This window comes from Pelobates fuscus, chromosome 2 (assembly GCF_036172605.1).
Source record: "Pelobates fuscus isolate aPelFus1 chromosome 2, aPelFus1.pri, whole genome shotgun sequence".
In the NCBI taxonomy this organism is placed as follows: Eukaryota; Metazoa; Chordata; class Amphibia; order Anura; family Pelobatidae; genus Pelobates; species Pelobates fuscus.
Window position 1 is genome coordinate 279238204 of NC_086318.1, and position 27194 is coordinate 279265397.

Below are 27194 nucleotides of genomic sequence, written 5' to 3' on the forward strand. Positions count from 1 at the left end.
TATTATTCAGCGCCACTTATTCCACACCTATTGTAAATATATCCAATTCTGAACTGGAAATTACCTTCTTCCACAGCAAACCTCAGGAACCTTTGATGGGATTGGGCAACGGGTGTGTGAAAGTAGGCGTCTAACAGATCTATAGACAACCTCATTGGTTGGGTGACACTACTTTTATTATAGACTGCAGGGATTCCATCTTGAATCTGCGAATGTGTAGATGCTTGTTTAATCTGTGCAGATCCAGTATGGGTCTCCATCCTCCTGAGGATTTCTTTGTTAAGGAAATGTGAGGGTAAAACCCCTGAGTTCTTTCGTCTGCTGGTACTTTTATGATGACCTTCTCCGCCTGCAAGGATAGGATGAAGTTTCGTAGGGCCATGCACTTCTCTTTGTCCCCTGGCCACTTTGTGAGATGAAAAGACCTGTTGGGAGGATGCTTGAAGAATTCTAGAAGGTATCCTCTCCGAATAATATCCAGTTATCCGAATAACTGTCGCTTGTGGATTCGTCCCATACGGGTAAATATTGAAGAAGACAAGCCCCGACCCCTTCGGATTTGGGAATTATATAGTCATAAATTCCTAGGATTCTTGGAGGAAGAAGCACCTTGTGACTTGCCTCCTCTTCCTCCAGATTGGGCTCCTCTTCCACGTTGAAATCTGGAATATTCTCTACCAGGCTTGTATGATCTTCTATCTTATATTTTATATTTTCTCTCCTGTGGTAGAATGGCCTTATTACCTTCAGCTGCCTTCTTTATGCATTCGTCCAAGTTCTTACCAAACAACATATTCCCATTTAATGGTAAGGAACATAAACTATTCTTGAAGGAAGCATCGGCTGCCCAAGATCTGAGCCAAAGCGCACGTCTGGAGGAAATTGAAAAGGACATATTTCTAACAAGATTTCTTACTAGATCCACCGCTGCTTCGGACAAAAAATCAATGGCTAAACGCATATCTCTTAGGCCATCCACAATGGAGGAACCAGCTTCTGCCATTCCTGATGTCCTCCTCCAGTTCTTGTAGCCATATCTTCATAGCTCTTGTAACTGACATGAGAGCAACAGCAGGGTGGAGACTCGTGCCTGAGGCTACATAGGTTTTGGAAAGGCAGCACTCCATTTTACGATCCATCGGATCCCTGAAGGAACCGGCATTGTCCACAGGTAGGGTAGTGTGTTTGGCTAACCTGACAACTGCAGCATGAACCTTGGGTGCAAGATCCCATGCTTCTGCATCTTTGGGATCAAACAGATATAATCTGGATAATTTCCCTCTAGCAGATGATCCATCAGATCTGGACCATTCTTCCTTAATAAGATCACTGATTGTGCCATGCACCGGGAAAGCCACTCTTTTTCTCCTAAGATCAGAGAAATAGCGATTAGATGTAGAGGGTTCCTCTTCCGAGGGCTCCTTTAAAGCGAGGGTTTCTCTAACCCGGGCAATTCAATCTCCACTTCCGCTGGTCCCAGGAAGTCAGCATCTGGCATAGCATCCTCCTCCAAGGAATAAGCTAGGTCTCTCAGCGAAGCTGAATCCATACACTCATCTTCTGAGTTTCCTGGAGAAAAATCTGTGGGGTTAGAATATCTAGGTCGCTTGTGGGTCTTTCTAACCTCTCTGATGCCCTGGGCAACTGCATGCTTTATAAGTTGCATAATGTCCGGTGTTGGATGAGAAGGTCCTGCAGCTGCTGAGAGACAATCTGAACAGAGACATTTCCCTTCTATGGCTCTGTTGTCACAGGATATGCATAGCGTCCTTTTGGGCGACTTCCCTTTGGACGATCCTGAAGACGATCCTTTTAGCACTACAATACAAAAAAAAAAAAAACTTGCTTTTGAGTACATTCCCTCTCTTTTTTTTTAATTTATTTTTATTTATTTTTTTATGAAAAGATGGCTTAACCTATATTGCTTAGATTGTGACCTATTATGGTGAGATGAATCTGATTCCCTGGATCTTGAACGAGAATCCATCTGGAAATAATTGATGGGACAGATAAACTTAAACCAAGAAGAGAAAGGAAAAGAAAACCATAAGGAATAAACTTACTTTTTGTCCTAGAAAAGAAAGGAACCTGGAAAAGGTGAAGATCCGACAGTCCCGTAGAAGCTTTATGGTACAAGAATACTTCTTCTGTAGGTTGAAAAATCAGCCTTGCCCCAAATGAGGTTTGGCGCTTTAAAAGGGCGCCTGACGTCACCGCACATGCTCAAATAACCGTAAAAACGCGCAAACGGCTTAAATGGTTTAAATTACACAGACGGTTTTAGCACGCAAACGCACTTGTTCGCGTTTGCACGCTCATTCGTCTAATGCCGCGCGAACACTCAGAAACTCCTGAACGCCGCGCAGGCGCACTGGAAGCTCACGAATGCCGCAGAGGTGCACTGGAAGCTCCCCAACACTGCACAGGCGCACTGGAAGCTCCCGAACGCCGCGCAGGCGCACTGGAACCTCAGGACGCCGCACAGGCACCCTGCAGATACTACAGGCGGCCAGAAAGCTCCCTAGTATGGGAGAAGCAGACAACTTATCGGCTAAATGATCCTGGCGGTAAGTTTGAATCCACATCAGCCTCTTACCTTGTTTCTGGTGGGAAGATTCCAATCATATAACCAGTTTGATTAGCAGTGTTGATGGTCCTTTACTTGCTACCCCTGGGGTCATTGCAAGATAATAGAAAGGAAAAAACCCCGGTCACTAAATGGGTTTTCTCCAGGGGGACACCTTTGCGTAGGGCCGTATACTGGAGACTTCCCATGGGAGAGAGGGTGAACTCCCCAGGGGCTGGAGGAACTAATCCTCATGTAAGCCATAAAAGAAAAAAAAATGCAGTCCTAAAGACCAACATGTACTAGGAATAGGACAGGGGAAAAAAAAAAAAAAAAGACTGGGGAAGGAGGGGTAGGAGGTGGTACTTATACGGCTTAATTATTATTCCTGTCCAATGGGGATAGGGAGGAGCTACCCAATGTTGTGCTGCCATGGATATGGCCAGGAAATAAAAATAAATATATATTATTATTTTTTTAAGCTATCTATCTATTTCTATATATCTATCTATTTCTATCTATCTGTTTTATCTATATCTATCTCTTTCTATCTATTTCTTTCTATCTATCTATTTCCAACTATATCTATTTCCAACTATATCTATTTCTAACTATATCTATTTCTAACTATCTATCTATATCTATTTATATTTATCTATCTCCCTCCTTTCCACTCTTTCCCTCCCTCCCACTCTCTCACCCTCAGCCACCCACCCACACTCACTCAATAAGTTTACTTACAGTTTGAATCCTCCCCTCCTGCTCGGTCTCCTCTTCATCCTGTCAGCTCCTCCAGCCTGTCAGCTCTCAATCACACGTGACAGCCTGCAGACAGAATGCTCGTGCACAGTCAGAGCTGCCCTCTGTCTGCTGACAGCAGATCTGAGTGGATTGAGGTTGTATGCCTCAATCAACTCAAAGTCCCTCTGGTGGCAGTCTGAGTGATTGCAACTGGAGGTGTTCCTAGCTTTCAATGTAAACACTGTATTTTCTCAGAAAATACAGTTTTTACAAGAGAAAGGCTGCAGGAAGCTATAGATCTCACCTGAACAACCTCATTAAGCTGAAGTTGTTCAGGTGACTATAGTGTCCCTTTAACAATTGATGCACTTTACAGATTACTAACTGCTCTCCCCTCTTCACATCAAGATCTGGGGTGTAATGTGTTAATGCCATAATTGGCACAAAGTCTACTGCTGGAATTGGTGACCGAAGCCCCGAGGCGTGCTGTCTCCACATGATGTGTGCCACTAATACTGCCTTCAGCACTGTCTCAAAAAGAAACAAAAAATATGTGAAAGGGACTTGGAAATGAACTGTTTGTTATATATAAATACATATATATTCAAATTTTATCTAAAAATAAATCTGAACAAGTAAAATAATTGCAAATAAAATAAATAAAATTAAGATTATAGGTACACAATCTACAATTTTATAACATGACAGGAGGCTTCATATTTTGCATTTTTAAAGCTGTGGAAGAAAAGCCAAAGAAGCATGAGAAACCTGACAGAAATAGAAAAAAAATGGAATGTACTTTCTCTAGTCCAGCCTATAGCACTTGCAAACAAAGCCCTTGATGTGCCTGTGCCCCCCACCAAGTCTGCGCCAAAACACGAGTATACACCTGTAAAGATAACAACCAGCAAACCCATCTCGCTAAAGTGGTGGACATGACTGGATCATAAGGTCTAGCAAATGAAATAAGATGTCCCGAAGGGAATACCCGTAGAGGAGCGGTACAGTCTACATATCGTAGTAACGTGTCAGAGGCAAGAGACAGCCCCCCAAAAAAGAGATATGGAATGGAGTAGGAGTCCGTCTTAGTCCAACACAATATAGAAATTGACACTCCTTCCGGAGTGAAGGAAAAACCGTCCACAACGAACACTTGAACATCCGCAACCAGTCAAAAAGAAATGTCATAACAAAAGTGTAAGTTTCGCCGAGTGTTGGCGCGGAGACAATGCCACATTGTCTGCCCAGTCTCGAAGAAAACTTAAACTAGATCCATGACCCACATACGTGAGTATTTGGGAGCTGGCAGTCTAGACAGCTGAATTTCCCCCAGATGGCAACAGGACCAGAGGGTTCTCGAATATAGGAGTTCCCTGTAGAGGTCCGTGTGCAACCAATATAGCTGATCGTGTAACGTTTAGTCCAGACTGATACCCAATGGTCATAAGAGTGACCCATGCATAAAAAGTGGTCTTTCAGCTGTTGCATAGTGCAGCAGGCTTGGAAAACTCACCTGGGTGGAGGAGGACAGAAGTCCCGCCACGCAAGCCATGATCCGTAGAGATATGGAGTCCTTGCATAGAATATGCCTGATTCCTCTGAAAATAGTTTTTTTTTTAATTTTTTTTTTTTTTTTTTGTGTTGGGCAGACAAAGTACACACTTGCTTGAATCGATCTCAAAGAATATTATCACCTTAGAAAGTGTTAGTGCTGATTTCTCCTTGTTCACAATGAATCCCAGTGATTCCATAAAGTGCAGTATAAATTCTGCAAACACAGTCTGGAGATGGAATCGTAGAATATTGATACCGGAGAAACTGACGGAAGCCAAGCACAGAGAGATGGACACAGGTTTCTTCAGGAAGGAAGAGATTATTTATTCGATTCACCGACCGGGTCTCAGAGGGACTAATGTCACCAAAATACAACAAGATCTGAGCCCCGAACAACAGTGTAGGTCCCTTATATAGGCATATAACTCCACCCATAATAAGCTTCACCCACACATACTCTTAACCAATCAACCGAACAAAGACTAACTTCCTGTTAGACCACATGGCTTGCCCAGCACAATGGAGGAGGGGAATACTATATCCTGTATTCTTGCACATGCTCGGTACACTACTGATTGTATCGTTGCCACGTGCAACCAACCGACCGATACATCAGTATATGCGCGCACACATACCACGTGGCAATCTCGGCCTACTAAATTTATTTTTTTACCGAGATTCCACCACAATATCAATATGTCGTCCAAGTAGACCAGACAATAGATACCCTGGCATCGTAGGTGTGCCATCACCGGCTTCAGGAGCTTGGTGAAGCACCATCGTACTGGACGGAGTCTGAAAGGTATACATGTGAATTGATAAGACGGTCCTGCCAAATAAACCTCAGTAAGTGTTTGCTCTCTGGTGCCATGGGGGCGCATAGATAGGCGTTCTTCAAATCTAGACTGGTGAACCAGACGTTGGCAAGTAGCAGATCACTTAACCGGTGAATACCTTCCATTTTGAAATAGTGGTTATGACGAAGTGCCCTTCGCCACTTGTGCCTGGAGGGGACTACTGGCTAGCCTCCTGCCTTCCGACTATGGCCCCTGTGCTGATAGCTGTATTTTACCCTGCAATAGGGGTTTATTTGTGTAATTCTGCCGGGGTGTTCGGGACTTTCAGTACATGAGTAGTGCTACCCCAAATTGCTATGCCATGGAGCCTATTCGTGTAACAAAAGACTATGGAAAAGACTTTGGCTCCATGGCAATTGAATTGTATGTATGTGATCTGAGCGCCATTCGGTAATAATGTGCACTCAGATCTAAGCTATCTGGGGATATGTTGCATGTATATGTTTTACGTAGTAATTGTAACATTGTGTAATTGTATGTCTTTTTGTAACCATGTGGTTAATGGAGTCTTGCCTCTGTCCTGGGAGAAAATGTGATTACTTCCTGTTATGGATAGAATACTAAAATGTCTTTTTATACTTTTATACATTTGTGTCACACATTCCCTAATTTCCTTGTAAGAGGGTCATAATGTCTTACGCATGTGTGCTCAGTAACTATTTCCTCTGTAACAAATTCCTGTGTTAAAAGAACAAACTTCCTTTACTAACTCCTCCCCTCCCCCACTTCCTTTGTGCCAGTTAACAGCCATATGCCATGTGTAACAAAATGGAGAATCACTGTTAAAGTAATTGAAAGAAACTACTCACTCCCCCTCCCATCGTGTATCCATCCAAGATGGAGCTGGAATATGGGTGGGAGAACTCTGTAATGATGACATCACATCCTGTAGGGTGGGTTTAGACAAGACCCCTTAGGCTGTTAACCAATTGTTGAATGTATACTGTATGTTTAAACTGTGATGTATTTTTGCTTTAAGAAGGAGCTCCCACTCCAGGGAATAAAGCATTCCTTGGTTTTTCACTGATCAGAAACTTTGTCTCCGGTGTGAATTACTTCTAGGGAAAGCGTGCACACATTAATCAATCAATTTCGAAGGTGTAGATAGACAAATGATCAGTTTTCTTTGATCTAAAACAATTTGGCGCTTTCCGAACAGGGGCTAAAAGGGTGGTTACTTCACTTGAAGCCGTATAAATTCCAAGACAGGAGAACAAAAAGACTCCCAGAGATTGGAAACGGAGCCTGATCACCTCTGCATATGGTAAATGAGTTACTTACCTATATTTTCCTTTCTTTGGATTTCACTTAGTCTCCGTGCCTTCACTCGGCTTCCTGTGGTTAACGTCTTGGACAGGTATATATGCCCAAATGTCCCCTTTTATATAGAACCTGTCAACATTGTCTATCTACATCCTGAGTCCTGAATGTGAGTTTTATGTGTGAAAGTGTCTGTTTGAGAATCTGTTTTACTTCTTTTGATTATTTGAGGTCGGGATCATAGACAACCCTGGCGATTGAGTTCAGGGTTAAAAAACCTGGCGATTTAGGCCAGATTATATTAATATTTTAATATTAAATCCTGGCGTTTATATTGTTGTTTTTATTTTAAGTTCAGTTTTGGAAAAACAAGCTGGCGATTTAGGCCGGATTATATTACTATTTTAATATTAAATCCTGGTGTTTCTTTTGTTGTTTTTTATTTTAAGTTTGGTTTTGGGAAATACAAAACTGGCACAATTATTTTTTGTTTGTTGAAATAATAAAAACAACGAACACAGAGTTAAGTTGTTGTATGTGTGTTTGCGTGTTTCTATGTATGTGACCTGAGTTATTATAAGCCAGCATTTATTTTAAGGACTTTGTGGTTTAATTGCATCTGTATATTGTGCTTTGACATGTATATTGTGCTTTTGCATATATATATATATATATATATATATATATATATATATATATGTCTTTTTAGGTATATGTTAATTGTTCTATATTCTATCTGTGTCTTGTCACTCCCCTATTCTATATTTTGTCCTAAGGAGAGCTGTGCTTAGACAATCACATGGTTAAAAAAAAAAAAACTTCCTTCCCCCCCTTCCTCACTCCCCCCCTCCTTTGCTCTGACTGCTCTTACTATTGGCTACAGGGGGGTTGAATGGGTGATATGCTTGTGAAACTCAGTGAGAAATGTGAGCTGCTGAAAGAAAAAAAAAAAAGGGGGGGGGGGGCAAATATCCTAGTAAAGAACTTTATGTAATCTTGTATATACAGGGAGTGCAGAATTATTAGGCAAGTTGTATTTTTGAGGATTAATTTTATTATTGAACAACAACCATGTTCTCAATGAACCCAAAAAACTCATTAATATCAAAGCTGTGATACCGGAGAAACTGACGGAAGCCAAGCACAGAGAGATGGACACAGGTTTCTTCAGGAAGGAAGAGATTCTTTATTGGATCACCGATCGGGACTCAGAGGGACTAATGTCACCAAAATACAGCAAGTTCTGAGCCCCGGACAATAGTGCAGGCTCCTTATATAGGCACATAACTCCTCCCATATTAAGCTCCACCCGCACATTCTCTTGACCAATCAATACAAATAAGAATTAACTTCCTGCTTGACCGCATGGCCTGTCCAGCACAATGGAGGAGGGGAATACTACATCCTGTATTCTTGCACATGCTCCGTACACTACTGATCGTATCTTGCCACGTGCAACCAACTGATCGATACGTCAGCATATGCACGTACACATGCCACGTGGTAATCTCGGCCTACTAAATTTATTTTTACCGAGATTCCACCACATTCCCCCCTTTGATGCCTCTTGATATTTCACAATTACTTGAGGCATCACTTATCCTTGGTTTGCATACACCGCAAGTTACCTTGAACCAGACCAGACTTATCTTATGATGTGAATCTTCAACACTCCTCTTCCTGCATTGGTTCTCCCTGATCTAGAGCCTTATATTTATAAATTGCCATTATCTGTGCAGCAGCCTTCCTCTCTGCTATATTTTCTATCAGGCTTTGCACAGACCTAACTACTAAGGGTATAAGACACGGCAGGAGTAGACACAACATTAAAATCAATAGGACTCCACCTACCACTGCCTTAAGCCCTCCAAACCACTCATACCAGCTACCAAACCAACTGCTTGGATTATACCCTTTCCATACCTGAGTAGGCACATGCGCTAGTTTAACCATATGGCTAGTAAGCTCAGCTATTGCTTGCCCTTTGTCATCTATTTGAAGACAGCAATTGCTCAGGTTAAACTTCCCACATACACCTCCCTCTACTGCCAAAAGGTAATCCAAGGCTAATCTATTTTGGTATACTTCTGTCCTCATCCTGGTATTATGCTTCGCTAGAAGATTGAGCGCTTGTGATGTCTCGTTAGTAATAATCTCAACCACCGCCTGTAATCGTATAATACGGTTGAGCATATAAATATGGGTTCTATAACCAAAGGTACCATCTTCTGCCAACAAGGCTGGCCCATAATAATCTATAATACGCTGGGGAGGCCATTCATTATCTTCCCAGGCGCCTATCTCTATGGGTCCCCTTTTCTTCCTATGATTCACATCATACACTTTAACACCTAAAGTCTCACCTGTTTCAATAGGTAACAAGAAGAAGGATGGTTTGAGCATACCCAACACACATGCCCCTTCCCAGTCCTGTGGCAACTCCGAATAGGCTTTCTTACCACAGATCCAGTACAAATTTGCTGGGGCTCTCCAGGTAGATGTGATGGATAGATCAAACCACACATCCTTTAAATTGGTGTATCTAGCAAACGGGTTAGATGGTTCTGAGACATTTGAAGCCGACCACCAAGTTGTATTCTTTGTATCATCATCATAAGCTTTTTGCCCTAGACAAGTTAATTCTCCTACAGAAGTATTATACATCATTCCTTTCCTTGCTATGCAAACATAACCTATGATGGAGGTCTTTAATCTCCACTCAGATTTACCTCTAGCACTCATATAATAATCGGCTTGTGTAGATATTAATTGGTCAACTGCCTCAGAACCGGACATTACCTCCTTTGCTTCCCAAGGCCATTGGTCTCCCATGTTAGTACCTCCACACACATAGCAGTTGGTAACATTAAGACTACCGGCAATACTTTCAGCTAAATCAATAAACAGGTTTTTAGCATTATGGGGGATCTTATTATCTATGCTCATCTCTTCATAAAAGGAATGGTATACTTGATGAGTCTGGGAGGATACCGTATCAGTCTCTATCCCTATAAACAATACTGTCCCAGGATCTAAACCCGTCCCATATATTTGAAACCCAAATAAATTACCATATTTATCTAAGAACTTGTCGGGGTTATTTATAAGTATATGGACTGGATTGCATTCCATAGACTTACAATATGGGCTGGTAGGCAACTTGGTCACAGTCATGTCCTTGTCTACTGTCTGTCCCCAAGTTGCCCACCCCACACAAGACCAATATGGGCAAAAGTTATAATCTCTATTTGGGCATCTAGGACTCACATATTTATTTTTACTACTGGGACAAATATATTTATCGTTAGACCCATACGTCCTCTCCCATCTAAGATCCCCACATACATTCCACGGCTTTCTACCACTTGATATCGCCTTACACGCATCAAATAGCAGAACACCCGAAGAATGTACGGATTCTAATACCGTCTTATTAATTAGGGTCCCCTGAGGATCTCCATTCCTGAGAGTCAACCAAATTGTACGAGGTTGATACTCCGGACTGAAGCACTTAGGTTCTCCTACTCCTAAATGGCACACACTATATTCTATATTCTTTAAGTATCTACATCTTGATACATCTCCTTTACACTCGTATTGTGAATGCCAAATTAGGGTTTGGGAAATATGGTTACCTGTTCTTGTAGTCTTAATGCATACCTCACAGCTAGGAGTGTCGGTACCTCTACCTTCCTGAATATAAAAATACATATCAATAAACATTATCATAAACACATCTTTCATCGTCATCCTCAGTCTTCGTCCGTGCGAAGGCACCTCAGCTTCCAGGATGTAAGGGCTGCAGGGAATGGAGTTCTGCTCGTCTTCACAGGAGTCCCTTCGAGACTTTTCCTGGCTTATATACTATACGTCGGTGAGCGGACAGGCTTTATTATGACCCTCTCACTCACTTACCAAATCTCTGAAACAATAAAATTTGTAATCCACAAGGTTCCTCGTCACTCCGACTGAGTCGTGCACTTTAACCGGATCTTGCATGGATTCTCTGGATCTGCTGTAACTTGCCAAGAATCGACTGCTGCTGGTTTAACCCTGGAGTGATGTATCCACGGAGTCACTTCGGCTACTTTTATCGCTGTAGTGGTAGACAAAAGAACAACATAAGGACCTCTCCATTTGGGCCCTAACGGTACATTATTCCACTCTTTAATCCACACTTGGTCTCCTGGGTGGTAACTATGAACTGGGGGATAAATATTCACAGGTAATCTATCTTGTACCCATTTCTGTACCTCCTCCATAGTCTTACCCAACTCTACAACCTGCTGCCGGGTAATTCCTTCTCCCAACTGACTCAAATCCCCCCTTAAGTTACCAAGTACGGGAGGTGGTCGCCCATACATGATTTCAAAAGGAGAGAGGCCCATCCTTCTGGTAGGTGTACTGCGGATTCGCAATAGAGCTATGGGTAAGAGAACGTTCCACTTAAGTTGGGTTTCCTGACACATTTTAGCCAACTGATTCTTAATAGTTCTATTCATTCTCTCTACCTTACCAGAACTCTGGGGTCTATATGCCGTATGAAGCCTCCACTTTATACCAAGCATATGAGTCAGTTGTTGTAGGCACTGATGAACAAAAGCTGGACCATTGTCCGATCCTATAGAGCGGGTAGTCCATATCGGGGTATTATTTCTCGTAACAGGAATCTCACAACTTCTCCTGCTTTCTCTGTACGAGTAGGACATGCTTCTACCCAGCCTGAATAGGTGCACACAATTACCAGCAGGTAACGATGTCCACCCGATTTAGGCATCACTGTATTTGTAAATCGGACATGGGGAGTCCCCCCATAAACTGGACTCCTGGTGGCTTTACTGGTCCTTGCCTTGCATTATTCTTAGCACACGTTACACATCTTCGTACAATGGCCTGAGTCAAGTTGGACAATCTTGGTATGTAGAAATGTTTTCTGAGAGATTCTTCTGTGCTGTCTCTCCCAGAATGTGTCCCGTTGTGATAGTTTTGGACAATTTCTACCGCTAATGATGCTGGAATGACTATTCTTCCATCTTCTAACTGATACCATTTGTTCTCCAAATACTTTCCAGGTTCAGTCTTTAACCACTCCTCTTCTTGAGCTGTATAAACTGGAGTCCATTGAGACAGTGAAGTTGGTATAAGAGCAGCTATATGCCCCACATATTCCTGTCTTCCCGATTCAGCGGCACGCTTAGCTGCACTATCTGCCATCCGATTTCCTTTGGTTACATCACCATCTCCTTTCAGATGCGCTCGACAATGTATAATACCGACTTCTCTCGGCTCCCACACTGCTTCCAATAGTTGTAGGATTTCAGCTGCATACTTGATTTCTTTGCCTTCTGAATTCAATAGTCCTCTTTCTTTATACAAAGCTCCATGGGCATGAGTGGTTAAAAACGCATACTTGGAGTCCGTGTAGATGTTCACTCTTAAACCTTCAGCCAATTGTAACGCTCGTGTTAGTGCTATCAATTCTGCCTTTTGTGCTGATGTTCCTTTCGCCAGTGGCCGAGCTTCTATCACCTTGTCTATTGTTGTTACTGCATATCCTGCATAGCGGATCCCTTCTTTCACATAACTACTGCCGTCGGTATAATATTGAACATCGGGGTTCTGGATGGGAAAATCACGAAGATCTGGTCTACTTGAAAATACTTCATCCATTACTTCCAAACAATCATGTTGACTTTCAGTAGGTTGTGGCAAAAGGGTAGCTGGATTTAAGGTGTTTACAGTCTCTAAATGCACTCTTGGGTTTTCACACAACATTGCTTGATACTTGGTCATACGGCTGTTACTAAACCAATGATTTCCTTTGTAATCCAACAACGTCTGTACTGCATGTGGGACTCGTACATAAAGTTCTTGACCTAGAGTGAGTTTATCGGCTTCAGCTACCAGCAGGGCGGCTGCAGCTACGGCTCTTAGACAAGGTGGAAGTCCGCTGGCCACTGCATCCAGTTGCTTAGACATGTAGGCGACAGGTCTTTGCCATGATCCCAAGAACTGTGTCAATACTCCCACAGCCATTCTTCTTTGCTCATGTACATACAGGTAGAATGGTCGTGTGTGATCAGGTAGACCTAATGCTGGGGCACTCATCAAAGCCTTCTTCACATCTTCAAATGCCGTTTACTGTTCTTGAGTCCATAAGAAGGGGTCGTGCTCTGTACTTTTGATAGCTGCATACAGAGGTTTTGCCAGTATCGCGTAGCTGGGAATCCATATCCTACAGAAGCCTGCTGCCCCCAAGAATTCTCACACTTGTCTTCTATTCTTGGGTATCGGTATTTGGCACACAGCTTCTTTTCTCTCTGGCCCCATAATTCTTTGACCTTCAGAGATATGGAATCCCAGATATTTGACAGTTGGCAAACACAACTGAGCCTTCTTTCTAGACACCTTGTATCCTGCCTTCCAGAGAATGTGTAGTAGATCGTGCGTTGCTTGCTGACATATTTCCTTTGTAACTGCTGCTATCAACAAGTCATCTACATATTGTAACAATACACACTCTCCTGGGATGGACTCGAAATCCAATAAATCTTGACTTAGAGCTGAACCAAATAGGGTAGGTGAATTTTTAAACCCTTTGGGCAGTCTTGTCCAGGTCATTTGGCGTTTTGAGCCCGTTACAGCGTTTTCCCATTGGAAAGCGAAGATACATTGACTTTCTGCGGCAATTCGGAGGCAAAAGAAGGCATCTTTGAGGTCTAAGACTGTAAAATAAGTAGCCCCGCCCGGAATTAAAGCAAGCAGGTTATATGGATTGGGTACAACTGGATGTATACTAACAACCGCATCATTGACTGCTCTCAAGTCCTGCACAGGTGGATACTCATCTGTACCGGGCTTTTGAACAGGCAGCAATGGGGTGTTCCAGGGGGAAGTACAGACTTTTAGGATACCATACCGTATGAACTTATCCAGATAAGATTGGATGTTCTTCTTAGCCTTCTGCGGGATGTGATATTGTCTTAGGCTCACTGGATAGACCCCAAGTTTTAGTTCGATTTTAATAGGTGGAATATTGCGGGCCAGTCCTGGTGGGTTGTTCTCTGCCCAAACTCCTGGTATGTTGAATAAGGATTCATCACTCCTAGGGTTTTGGATAGTCAACGCTGTATAAAGTCGCCACTCTTCTTCCTTTGGTACGGATAATGTCATAATACCTGAAGGTCCATTAAACTTTAAGGATGTTGTTCCATTTGGTAGGAACGTAATCTGCGCTTGTAATTTAGATAGCATATCACGTCCCAGCAATTGGACTGGACATTCAGGCATATAAAGGAATTGATGTTTTACTACGTGGCCTCCCAATGTACAGAGTCGACTTTTAAGAACCGGTTTTGCTGCACTTCTTCCAGTTGCTCCTATTACAGTAATAGTTATTCCAGATGGAGGAGCAACTAGGTCAGTCACCACCGAATGTTCAGCACCAGTGTCGATCATGAACGCACTCCTTTTTCCCCCTATTGATACATCGACCATAGGCTCCGCTTGACCAAGTGGGATGGAGCCCGGTCGGTATCAATAGTCCTCCATGACCGTGTCAGCCAATCCTACAAAGTCCCTACCTTCTCTATCGCGGGACCTTTGCGCTGCTGGAAAATACCTATCTTCCCTAACACTTCCTCTGTTCCCATTGCTCCCTCTATTACCATTACTCCCTCCGGGGCCTCCTCTACCTCTCGCTCTGCCTCTAAAGTTTCCGTAATCTGCCCTGGGTTGGTCTCTCTCGTACTGCTCTCTTTGTGGACACTCGTTCCTCCAATGCCCTTCTTCCTTGCAATACGCGCACTGATTCCTACTCAAAGGCTCCCTATTCCATCTACTATCGCCTCTATCTGGGCCCCGTCTATCTACGCCTGCGATTGCTACCGCTAGCATATCAGCCTTTTTACGCATCTTGCGCTCTTCCTCTTTCTTACTTTCTGTTTCCCTATTCATATACACTTTATTCGCTACCTCCATTAGTTGGGTGATAGACATACCCGCAAACCCTTCTAACTTCTGTAGCTTGCGCTTAATATCTCCGTAAGCTTGACTGACAAAGGCGGAGTTCACCATTCGGGAATTATCTGCGTCTTCCGGATTAAAGGGGGTATACAAGCGGTATGCCTCCAATAATCGGTCATAAAAGACACTGGGCGCTTCATCACTTTTCTGAATCACCTCAACTGTCTTTCTTTCCTCCGGCTTTCATGCCAGCAATTATAGCGTCTCCATAGGCTCTGAGTTGAACCATATCTGCACCATTTACATTCCAGTCGGGATCGGTGTTAGGATAATGTGTTGCGGCCCATGCTGCTGGATTGGCTTGATTCAAAGCACGGGCTCTATCCTCTAGCGCTTTAATGGCCGCTTGATTAATCCTTGTCCTTTCCTCATTATTGAACAAAGTCATTAATAACTGCTGGCAATCAGCCCATGTCGAGTTATGTGTCTGAACTATCGAGGTGAACAGATCGGTCATAGCTTGTGGTTTCTCAGTGTACGAGGAATTGTCTTCCAATTCAAGAGATCGGTAGTCGTGAACGGGACATATACGAAGACTGGGTCAGCATGTGCCATTTGACCTGCGGCATCGATATAGGCTGACCCGGGATTCAGACGAAGAGGCATCTGATAATGTTTTAATTGTTGGGTACCGGTCAGTTGTCGGGTTAGTATGGGGCTACGTGGAGGGGCGTCAGTTAGAGGTTCCGGTCGGGGGGTAATAAAGCATGAGGATGTGGGAGCTTGGTTTTGGGAAAAGTTAGTAAATAGAACACTTCGAGCCGAGCTAGAAGAAGCTTGACCGGAAGACTGAAGTGGCGCCAAATCAGGATATTCAGATCTAATGGGGGTTGGTTCTGGTTCCGGAAGGGGAGATTTAGTACGAGAGGGGGTGGATTCTGTACTGGAGGAGGAAGCGGAAGTGGATGGGGGCAATGGGGGAAGGGGTGCAGGACTTCCTGCATTCGCGTCACTTCCTCTTAAAGGAAAGTAAGGGGGCGGCAAAGGGATCTCGGACTCAGGGGGCGTGTCCAAAATGGGCCTAACACCAGTCCTAGTGGACAAACAAGTCCTAGCCACCATGAGGCGACATTGCTCCTCGTGGCATGTCTGAATCCATTTTGGCGAGTCATTTACGGCCTGTCTCCAACAATCAATATAAGGAAACTGCCCGTAAAGTTCAGGCCTACCTGATACAGCCACGTGTACGCGCTGTACCAGAGTTGGATCCAAACTGCCACGTGGCGGCCATGCCGCAACAAAAGTAGGCCACTCCCTAGTACACAAAGTGACCAAACGTACAGGAGACATTTTAACCCCAAAATCACATGTTTTGAATCCCTTTTTAAAATTCTTTACCATACAACCTAAGGGATCCGGAATCGTTGACTCCGACGTGCCCATACTTATCAATGGAACGTCGTTGACAACGAATACTATGCACGCGTACTATTCAACAGTCACACCCGTTTCCTCTGGCAACAGCACCACGTGGTACGGTTACCAAGTGAAACGTACACAATAACACAATAAACACTCAGGGAATTCCCGTACACACACAGCTGTTACACCAGTCACTAGATAATCAATATTATGCCCTTTGGCGAAACTATACAGTCACCCACGCTATAATTCTCTATATATGAATTACCCGTCTATAACACACCCCAGTAACATCGTCTTTTACAAATAGCGGTTACAGTACGGTTAGCATAGGTCAAAGCACAATTTAAGGTCACACTACAATTATTAGTGGTTATGGTGTTAATCATGCAATGGACGACAGTGATTAGTACTTATATACAGTGTCAGTAAATATACAGGGTTATGGTACCGTGCACTATGATACAGCAACACACTATTAACACTCTCGCTAGACGGCTGAGCTCGCGCTATCTAACAAGATATACACTTTACTAACAATCTTTAACACATTTACAATTCCCAACTAAACTATTGGCCAGTACCTTGATGGACTACCTAAAACTATGTACACCCGTTTTGGTTAGCCACACTGCCCAAGCACCACATATAGCGAGCTAGAGGACCAAATTTACACAGACGCCTCTTAGTCGATTACTATCAAAAATCTAGTGGGTTCCAAATTTACACGCCTTCCCACTTAGCCAAGATAGGTTGAGAGCTAGCGAACCGAATTTACACAGGCGCGGCAGTCTCCCAGTCCCTCCGACCTAGCGAACGTAATATACACCCTAGAACGCTAGTCTAGACAAGACACCGGTGTCCGGCTAGGGCTATTTACACCAGAACCCCGCCTGACTAACCAAATCAAACGGTCTGACTAAAGAGCGTTCGATTGAGCGGTGCGCCTTCGCTCCTTCCCTCCGACAGAGGGGTCAGATTCCATACACAATTCAAACCCCTTATGGGCCTACCACACAATCGGTATACCCCTAGTGGGTCTGCCGTCTAAAACAGCAGTTGTCTTACCTCCTCGTTCCTGAACCTGAGTTCACACTCATCGACGGGGACACCCCAGCACTTCTTACGTAGAGGCCGATGATCTCCTGGACAACAGACCAGTGGCGCCGAGACGAAGGGAGGTCCACGCAGAAGTTCAGGGGTGCAGCCGTAGAGAACGTGGGCAAAGATAGACCGTCTCACGCCTCTGCCTCTCAGCTACCGTTGAACGATGAGCTTCCCGGCCAATGCACCAAATGATACCGGAGAAACTGACGGAAGCCAAGCACAGAGAGATGGACACAGGTTTCTTCAGGAAGGAAGAGATTCTTTATTGGATCACCGATCGGGACTCAGAGGGACTAATGTCACCAAAATACAGCAAGTTCTGAGCCCCGGACAATAGTGCAGGCTCCTTATATAGGCACATAACTCCTCCCATATTAAGCTCCACCCGCACATTCTCTTGACCAATCAATACAAATAAGAATTAACTTCCTGCTTGACCGCATGGCCTGTCCAGCACAATGGAGGAGGGGAATACTACATCCTGTATTCTTGCACATGCTCCGTACACTACTGATCGTATCTTGCCACGTGCAACCAACTGATCGATACGTCAGCATATGCACGTACACATGCCACGTGGTAATCTCGGCCTACTAAATTTATTTTTACTGAGATTCCACCACAGCTGAATAGTTTTGGAAGTAGTTTTTAGTTTGTTTTTAGTTATAGCTATTTTAGGGGGATATCTGTGTGTGCAGGTGACTATTACTGTGCATAATTATTAGGCAACTTAACAAAAAACAAATATATACCCATTTAAATTATTTATTTTTACCAGTGAAACCAATATAACATCTCAACATTCACAAATATACATTTCTGACATTCAAAAACAAAACAAAAACAAATCAGTGACCAATATAGCCACCTTTCTTTGCAAGGACACTCAAAAGCCTGCCATCCATGGATTCTGTCAGTGTTTTGATCTGTTCACCATCAACATTGCGTGCAGCAGCAACCACAGCCTCCCAGACACTGTTCAGAGAGGTGTACTGTTTTCCCTCCTTGTAAATCTCACATTTGATGATGGACCACAGGTTCTCAATGGGGTTCAGATCAGGTGAACAAGGAGGCCATGTCATTAGATTTTCTTCTTTTATACCCTTTCTTGCCAGCCACGCTGTGGAGTACTTGGACGCGTGTGATGGAGCATTGTCCTGCATGCAAATCATGTTTTTCTTGAAGGATGCATAATTCTTCCTGTACCACTGCTTGAAGAAGGTGTCTTCCAGAAACTGGCAGTAGGACTGGGAGTTGAGCTTGACTCCATCCTCAACCCGAAAAGGCCCCACAAGCTCATCTTTGATGATACCAGCCCAAACCAGTACTCCACCTCCACCTTGCTGGCGTCTGAGTCGGACTGGAGCTCTCTGCCCTTTACCAATCCAGCCACGGGCCCATCCATCTGGCCCATCAAGACTCCCTCTCATTTCATCAGTCCATAAAACCTTAGAAAAATCAGTCTTGAGATATTTCTTGGCCCAGTCTTGACGTTTCAGCTTGTGTGTCTTGTTCAGTGGTGGTCGTCTTTCAGCCTTTCTTACCTTGGCCATGTCTCTGAGTATTGCACACCTTGTGCTTTTGGGCACTCCAGTGATGTTGCAGCTCTGAAATATGGCCAAACTGGTGGCCAGTGGCATCTTGGCAGCTGCACGCTTGACTTTTCTCAGTTCATGGGCAGTTATTTTGCGCCTTGGTTTTTCCACATGCTTCTTGCTACCCTGTTGACTATTTTGAATGAAACGCTTGATTGTTCGATGATCACGCTTCAGAAGCTTTGCAATTTTAAGAGTGCTGCATCCCTCTGCAAGATATCTCACTATTTTTGACTTTTCTGAGCCTGTCAAGTCCTTCTTTTGACCCATTTTGCCAAAGGAAAGAAAGTTGCCTAATAATTATGCACACCTGATATAGGGTGTTGATGTCATTAGACCCCACCCCTTCTCATTACAGAGATGCACATCACCTAATATGCTTAATTGGTAGTAGGCTTTCGAGCCTATACAGCTTGGAGTAAGACAACATGCATAAAGAGGATGATATGGTCAAAATACTCATTTGCCTAATAATTCTGCACTCCCTGTATTGCTAAGTAAGAGGTTATTGGCATATTGGAGTAAGGAAAGCAAACAAGGCAAGTGAGATTTTGTGGGAATTATAAACTAAATGGATGAGAGGGGGATTTTTTGGAATAACTAGGTTGGCATATGAAGAGAGGCTAATGGATGTTGAATGGTAGAAAGACTGGGTTGACTTTTGTATGTTTATTTGAATTGTAACACAATTAATAAAATTAACAACAGGGAATGATTCTAATTTCCCTGAAGCTCAGTTAATTAATGAATTGTAATTGCTAGAGAAAAAAAAAAGTACTTTGAAGGAAGTTGCTTTATTCTTAGATATCCAGAAATAAAGGGGTTACACTAACTTGTGAGAGGCAGAGAGAGGAGTGCAGATTTGACCCCCTCCTTTTTTTGCTTTAGGACTCGGTGTGAAAGAGTGATACTCCCAATTGCCTCAACTATAAACTGCAGAGTTAACACTCAAAGGCAGACTATAACTACTACAGTTATTTGTGTTTGGTGCAATAACCAACATTATTTAAGATCTTGCAGATATTTGATTCCAGTGTTAAAAACCAGCACAAGAATAGTGATGTTTGTTTGTTTGTTTGTTTGTTGGTTTGTTTGAGTAGGTTGTTAGTCTGTACTGTTTTTTTTTCATTGTTTTTATGTATGTTATTTTGTGTGTATGCAATTATACAGTAAACTCCATTCCTTTTTACGGAAGGGAAACCTTGTTACTTCTGGGGTTGAATTAAAATCTTTGATTTAATTCACAAGAATGAGATTTTAATTTCATGACCGATAATGGATTACTGTATATTGCAACGCCTGGACATACACGTGTTTTGGATATACCAAAGACAAAGGAATAATATATTAGAATGGATGAGGCAGATTTACTACTATCCACAGCCACGCCTACTCCTAACGTAACCTCACTTCCCCTCTTACTATGCTCTTTTACTGTAGAATTGCCCGAATCCTAATGACCCATTCCACTACATGGAGTGACTTGTTTAAGCCTAAGATAAATTGGCTGATTAGGCTACCTGTATTACCAATGCCATCCACGATGAGTTAGCATCTGTGGAAAGTATCACTTCAGGTTGTCCCAAATTTTCCTCTGACTTAGATTTTAGTAGATAATAAGGCCCATACCCAACGGCTATATGCGGCCTTGTATAGCAGGCCACATGGAATCTATTTGTAGCAAGCAAGGCCTGCCTGACTCCTCATTCCTGTCTAATATTGTTCTCTCCTGCATACATGTAGATGGCTCTCCTTGGAGTAGCCTGTTAACCAAGTCTTGCTTTGTAGTTACCTCTACCTGTCCAATCAATCTGCTAGGTGCAGATGTCCTTCCACCACTTGCAGGCCTCTATCACCTTTCTGCCTGATGGCCAAATTCATATGTCTGAACAAATCGCTGCTGCTGACAAAACAGCCCTCTGCTTATTATTTCTTCTGCTCCACATAGTGAAACCTGACCAGGAGGCAAGGGTCCTAGCTAGTTCCCCAATACCCTTACCTGAATTATACAGGCCCCGAAGATTTTGTACACCTCAATGTTTCCCCCCACAGTTCCTGTGAAGTTGTTCCCAGGGGCCAGCCTGTCCCTTAAGCCATACTACCCCCTATCCCCCCCGAAGCCTGTCCAAGCTCTTGCTATTCCCTAACAGGTTAATGCTCTGCTGTCAAATGGTGCCCTGGTTCCCTGAGACTCTCCCTGCAATATCCCACTTCTCCCTGTAATAGACTAATTCTGTGCAGGACACTGTCACCCTGCAGAGATGATACTCTATTACCTGGCCACTCTTCTGCCACTTCTAAGACACTGACTCTATTATTTTCAGCCTTTTCCTCATTACATCTTGTGGTTCAGAAATATACAAGGACCTGAACCTCATTATGAAGAAGATCTGTTCCAGTTGGTGGAGATGCAACTCATCATAACAGATCTGTTCCAGAGTTGCTGTCACTACAGTGGACCAAGTATCTCACCTCAACAATGTCTCCACAAGAAGCTGAGCTATAGGCTCTCACCACAGCATGCAAGACCTCTGAAGGAAGAGACACCAATATCTTTCTAACAATCAGATACTCATGTCCAAGTAAATAGAATTGTAGATTTTGATAGGGATCTTTAATGTATGGAAATTAATTTACACCTTGAGGCATCAGCAGTACAGAGTCGCTCAAGGGCCATCATTTTTTCATCTAGAAACAATATTTGATAGATAAGCAATATGAAATATTTTATAAATACCATTATTGCAATTCTGTATATTGAAGTAGGTTGTCTTTAAAATATAAAGTGTACTGAGTGGTGTCTACCACTCAAGTAAACCCAGTGGAGCGCTATATATACAAACACTTACCCTTATATTAAGGGGAATCTAGTGATGCTAATAAATAGAAGGGATACTATATAGTGCATTACATTTTACAAATTTATAAGTGAGTTCTAAATAAATGGCTGTACTCACATGGGACAGAGCCAAATAAGGATAGGCTCAAGTCACAAAGTCTTGGGTATATAAGGTATTACCTGAACCTCTTTTCTTTAACCCTGGGGTACTTCAGAGAAGGGGATACAACAGATTGGGAGGCAAGCTCCTAGTGTGATATTGTATAAAAAATGTATATTTAGAATATGCAGTGTAGGTTATACTCACCTATTTTAGAGCCAATTAACTGGGCTCTCATTATAACAGCAAATGTGCCACTATGGGGGGCACCTTCCTTCTTTGGACAAGCAGGTCTGTCAAGAATCTTAGATACTTGGTACACTTTCCACAAGTTTATTCAGACAATTAAACAAATTTAAAATCTATAAAATATACCAAAATATCAAAGGTAGAATAAATGTTGACAGTCTCTCCTGATCTTCAAAAGACATCCTCGGTTGGTAACCTGCTTCCTCGGTTGGTAACCTGCTTATTCCAAGTGTTGGTTTACATGTCCCCTCCTTCCTTCCCATTGGTGGGTCAGTCCGAGAATTTTCCTATCAGAATCCTTCTTTTGGGTGTATGTAAGCTCCACAGATGTCCTACAATCTTACTTACATTCAAGTCTGCAGCTGCTGCGTCTACCCCTGATCTGCCTGCTTGGCATGCATCATCAGAAGTGATTCTGTTAGCCAATCACAATGCTTTCCCATAGACTGTCAAGGAAGCAGATCAGGGGCAGAGCCAGCACAATCAGCATCTCCTTATGGAGATGCATTGAATTAATGCATCTCTATGAGGACAGCTCAGTGTTTCCATGCAGTGGGCGTAAGTTGCTTGTGCATTCTTTACTCCGAAGTGCATAACTTTGCATTTCACTGCATACAATTGAATCTGCTATTTGAGTGTCTAGGCTCACAATCTATCAAAATATATCTACAGCAAAGCAATACCCTGCTCACATTGCATTTATTTACAGAGTTTTGCGTCACTGAAACATGTCTTTCAATGACTATGTCAAGATCATTTATACATATGTTTAAGTAAAGTTTAAATAATTGTTGTTTTCTATGTGTGCTTAGGCTATTGTAAATTGCTATACATAACCATTTTTTACCGTGTGTAAAAAGGTGGGTAGGCAGCTGGAACAACCTGAACCAGAGTCTCTTCCTTCTGGTGGTGGATACAAAAATGAGTGGTGGAAGGGTAGCAGCACTTTGGTGGGGTCCCTAGGTTCAAATCAACATGCAAGATAAAAGAAACAAGATGCCCACAATGGTATAGTAAATTTTTGTAGTTGATAGAAGAATAATGAAAAGCACTTAAAAAATGTTGGCACTTCTAAATAGCACCCATGATATTGCCTGGGCAAAATTTTTTATTTATTTTTTTTAGAGTACCTCTCCTTTTATAATTTTTATAGTCTTTTATCAGAATACTGTATATTTTGTTCTATTCTCCGAATATGAAATATCAGTGATCTGCCGCTATTGCACTTACAAGTAAGAACTTCTCCCCACGTCATTTGGGACCCTACCATCAAACACCTGCTGCTGGTTACTAGCCCAAGATTTTACCAGACCAGGACTAGGTGTATATCCACAGGCGGGGTCATACTGCCCAGGCAAAGAAGTGTTGGATTCAGTTTTCTCTTTGTAAAACAGTGAATTTCCGGAGCGGAGCTTTTGCCGCACAAGCGCCATAGGCCTGCAGTACTCTTGGTTTGGATCAGAGGTGGTCATTGTTCATCACCTCATATTAGATGGTTAAGGCTTTGATGTTGAGTCTTGGCTCTGGATTGCAGGGGTGTTTTATGTCTTTTTGCAGTTTAATTGTAATTATTTTTATTTCTGAGGAGTGGTACAATTGCAGCATGTACTTACTCAGCCTTTAATTACGTAGTTATGTTTATTTAAATTATTGTAATTATTATTTTACTAGAACATGCCATCTACTTTTTTTTTTCTCTCTGTATTGCTCTTCAGAACTCCAATGATAGCTGGAGGACTGTTTGTGATGGATAAATCATACTTTGAAGAACTGGGGAAGTATGACATGATGATGGATGTCTGGGGTGGAGAAAATTTGGGTATGTACAGTTTTTTTTTTTTTTTTCCTGTTAATGTTTAATTTGCCTAGTACTTCAAAAATAAAGTCTCCAAAAACCTAAAAAAAAAAAAAAAACCTGTCTAATTGAAAAGTTATGTTCTATTTGTTATAATTCTAATGGCAAGCATATTACTTTAAACATTTCTGATACATCATTGACAATTCCAGTTTTGCAACAGACTAGGGAAAAAATTCTGCTCTATCTCAGAATGACATATTAAAAAAAAAATACAAAATAACAGATGTGTGGCGCTTCAGAATATTTATTTCTATAAAATAGTACTAAGGATGAACATGTTCCCTACACCTTAATGATAGTAATAATAAACTTCACAATAGTTCACACAATGTGAAAAAAAAAAATAAAAAAGCAAGGCAAACTTATAGTGCATACACACAATTATACTTATGACGGGCTTATTAACAATTCAAATGTAGAGCCTGAAACAAAACAAGAATACAACTCATAGTGCACACTGTAGACATATCTGGATATAGTGACAGTTAATGGTTGCACTCACGGATTGTAGAGCCGTACCAGGGTCTGTATATTGCGCCCAAAGGTGCCTAAGAAGGCGAAGAAAAACACTTGCAGGTGACTTCAGGATCCAGTAAGATATTAGGAACACCAGGATAAATGTAGAAACATTTATTGGACAAATACAAATATTAAAAACAGTAATCCTATGGACATAGGTAAAGATAAAATCAAATAGTCCTTGGAGAGTTAGGTCGCCATTTTAGTTGTGGGCAAACTGCCCAAGGTGCACAGGCTTGATATTTCTAGCGGGATGGAAGAGTTAAATTAATAAAATAAGTGCATCATATAAGTAATATGGACCACCCAATTTGCAGATGCAGTATGTTTAACATACATTAATTGTGTGTGTGTGTATATATATATATATATATATATATATATATATATATATATATATATATATAGGAAACATGGGGGGATGGTTGCACTCACCTAAACATGCTTAAATGGGGTGCTGCTGGGGGCCATATTATACAATAAACAATACACAAGATCCAGCGCACTCTCCTATCCACTAAACAGCAACTTCAATGTTGACAGATTTTATTAGTTTGTAAAAGTTTTTTTTTAAAACACCTAATCTAGGCAAAAAAATGGGGATTTAGTTACATTATATGATCATACATTGCATAAGCCTGCCACAACGTCGATGTACCCCATCTTTGGCAGGTCCTATTCTCACAGTCTAATGTCTGCTCTTATGAGATTAACCACTTACTTGGGAAAAAATTCCATCTGAGGCTCTCTGCAGTACAAAGCTAAATAGGGACCTGAGATGATGCAAAACCTCCTTGGTGCAAAACCAAGGAGTTGGCTAGACTCCCAAATATATATATAGGAAACATGGGGGGATGGTTGCACTCACCTAAACATGCTTATATATATATATATATATATATATATATATATATATATATATAATAAATAATTGTCATCAATTTGGAATTGTGTAAAAATGCCTAACAAATATCAAAATAATAGCTGAAGTTGAAGAGTGAAATCTATAAAAAAAAATGTACTGTATATTATCTACTTTATTATATAAAAAGTGAATCAACTCAAAGTCTAAATTAAGACCCTGAGGATTTAAGATGTCAAATTCAAAAATCTATCTCCCTTCCACTTTGCTCAACTCCTTAAAATTATCTTCACCCCTCCTCTTCTTTTGATGTATTGCTACAAAACTCATCAGAGAAAAGTCAAAACTCATCAGAGAAAAGTCACTGTTGTGATACATAGCAAAGTGTGCGGAAACACTATGTTTTGCATAACCTCTCTGCATATTACCCATGTTTTCCTGCATACAGGTTTTTAAAGATCTTGTATTGCAGGCCACATGGGCACCAGAGAATAAAATGTTGGAATATGGATCAGTATGACCTCCAGGCTAAAAAGCTAAACACTTTTTTCCAAGCTAAAAATATGATCCTCTCCAATTAACATATTAAAGAGATTAGGCAAATCCCTATGATTTTACTCTTCGAATACAAGAACAAGCATAAAAATAAAAGAGGAAGATGAACCATTACTAATCTTGGATTTCAATGGATAAGCTAATAAAGTTAAGTCCATTATCAATAAACATTGGCACATTCGTACAACTGATACAGACCTGAGAAATATAATAAAATAAACCAAATATTGTCTATAGAGGAGCCACAAATGTAAGTAGGATTTTAGTGAAAAATCATATTAAAGAAGATCACTTTGTCATTCACTTCCAACAAATACCTGGTTTTTACCCATGCAAAATGTACAGAGCATGCAAGAAAACTAAATTTGGAAAGAAAAAAAAATGAGCATTTTCCTGGCTAATCATGGCAGCATTTAACATATGGGTTTAGCTCCTCCCTCTAACCCTCAGGACAGGAAACACAATCAATCAAACAATTAAGCCTACCTTCCCCTACTATATTAGGTACCCCAGTATCCTCCACACCTCAGTCTTTTCCTGTCCTCCTAGCCCTAGGACAGTTTATATATATATTTTTTTTTTTTCTTTTTCTCTCAGTTTATCTGAAATATTTTTTTTTGCTCACCTGACCATGTTTGATATGGTCTTGTCCCTGTGGAGGTCAGCCTCCCTCCTCAGGAAGCCCAGGCACATGTAGCCCAATCTCCATGGAGTTGGGAACCCCTGGGAGCCTGGGTGGTTAGTTCCACAGGCTGTGGGAATCCTCTGGCGTCCTGTGTGTGCTTCAGACCTCGATCAGACGATCAGCATAACGGTAAGACGCTCGCGCATGCGCAATGCGTCCGACCGGACTCAGAGTAAAATTTGCCCATGTCCAAAATGGCGGTTTCGCGATCTCGCGACCAAGTGCGCATGTGCGATCCTTTAAAGGTGCAGAGCGGGAAATTTGAAATGGCGGTTTTCAGACTTAAAAACGCTCGTTTTCAGTTCCCTTTACAGATACAGTGCTCTAGTAGACTGTTCTTAAATCTCTGCAGGTAAGTGAATTACTTTTCTTTTAAAATCTTCATAATATTGGGCTGGGAATACATTACCTTTTTTTTAATGTTCTTAGCCCTACAGTCAGTATGAATCCATCATCCCCT

General features: G+C 41.9%; 1 protein-coding gene across 1 annotated transcript in view; it reads left to right on the forward strand.

Moving 5' to 3' along the window:
* Positions 1–27194, forward strand: part of GALNT2 (polypeptide N-acetylgalactosaminyltransferase 2) — a 777588-nt gene that overhangs the window by 400614 nt on the left and 349780 nt on the right. The window contains exon 10 of the mRNA XM_063443402.1: positions 23971–24074. Within this exon, the coding sequence (XP_063299472.1) occupies positions 23971–24074 (104 nt within the window). The remainder of the gene's footprint in view (positions 1–23970; positions 24075–27194) is intronic.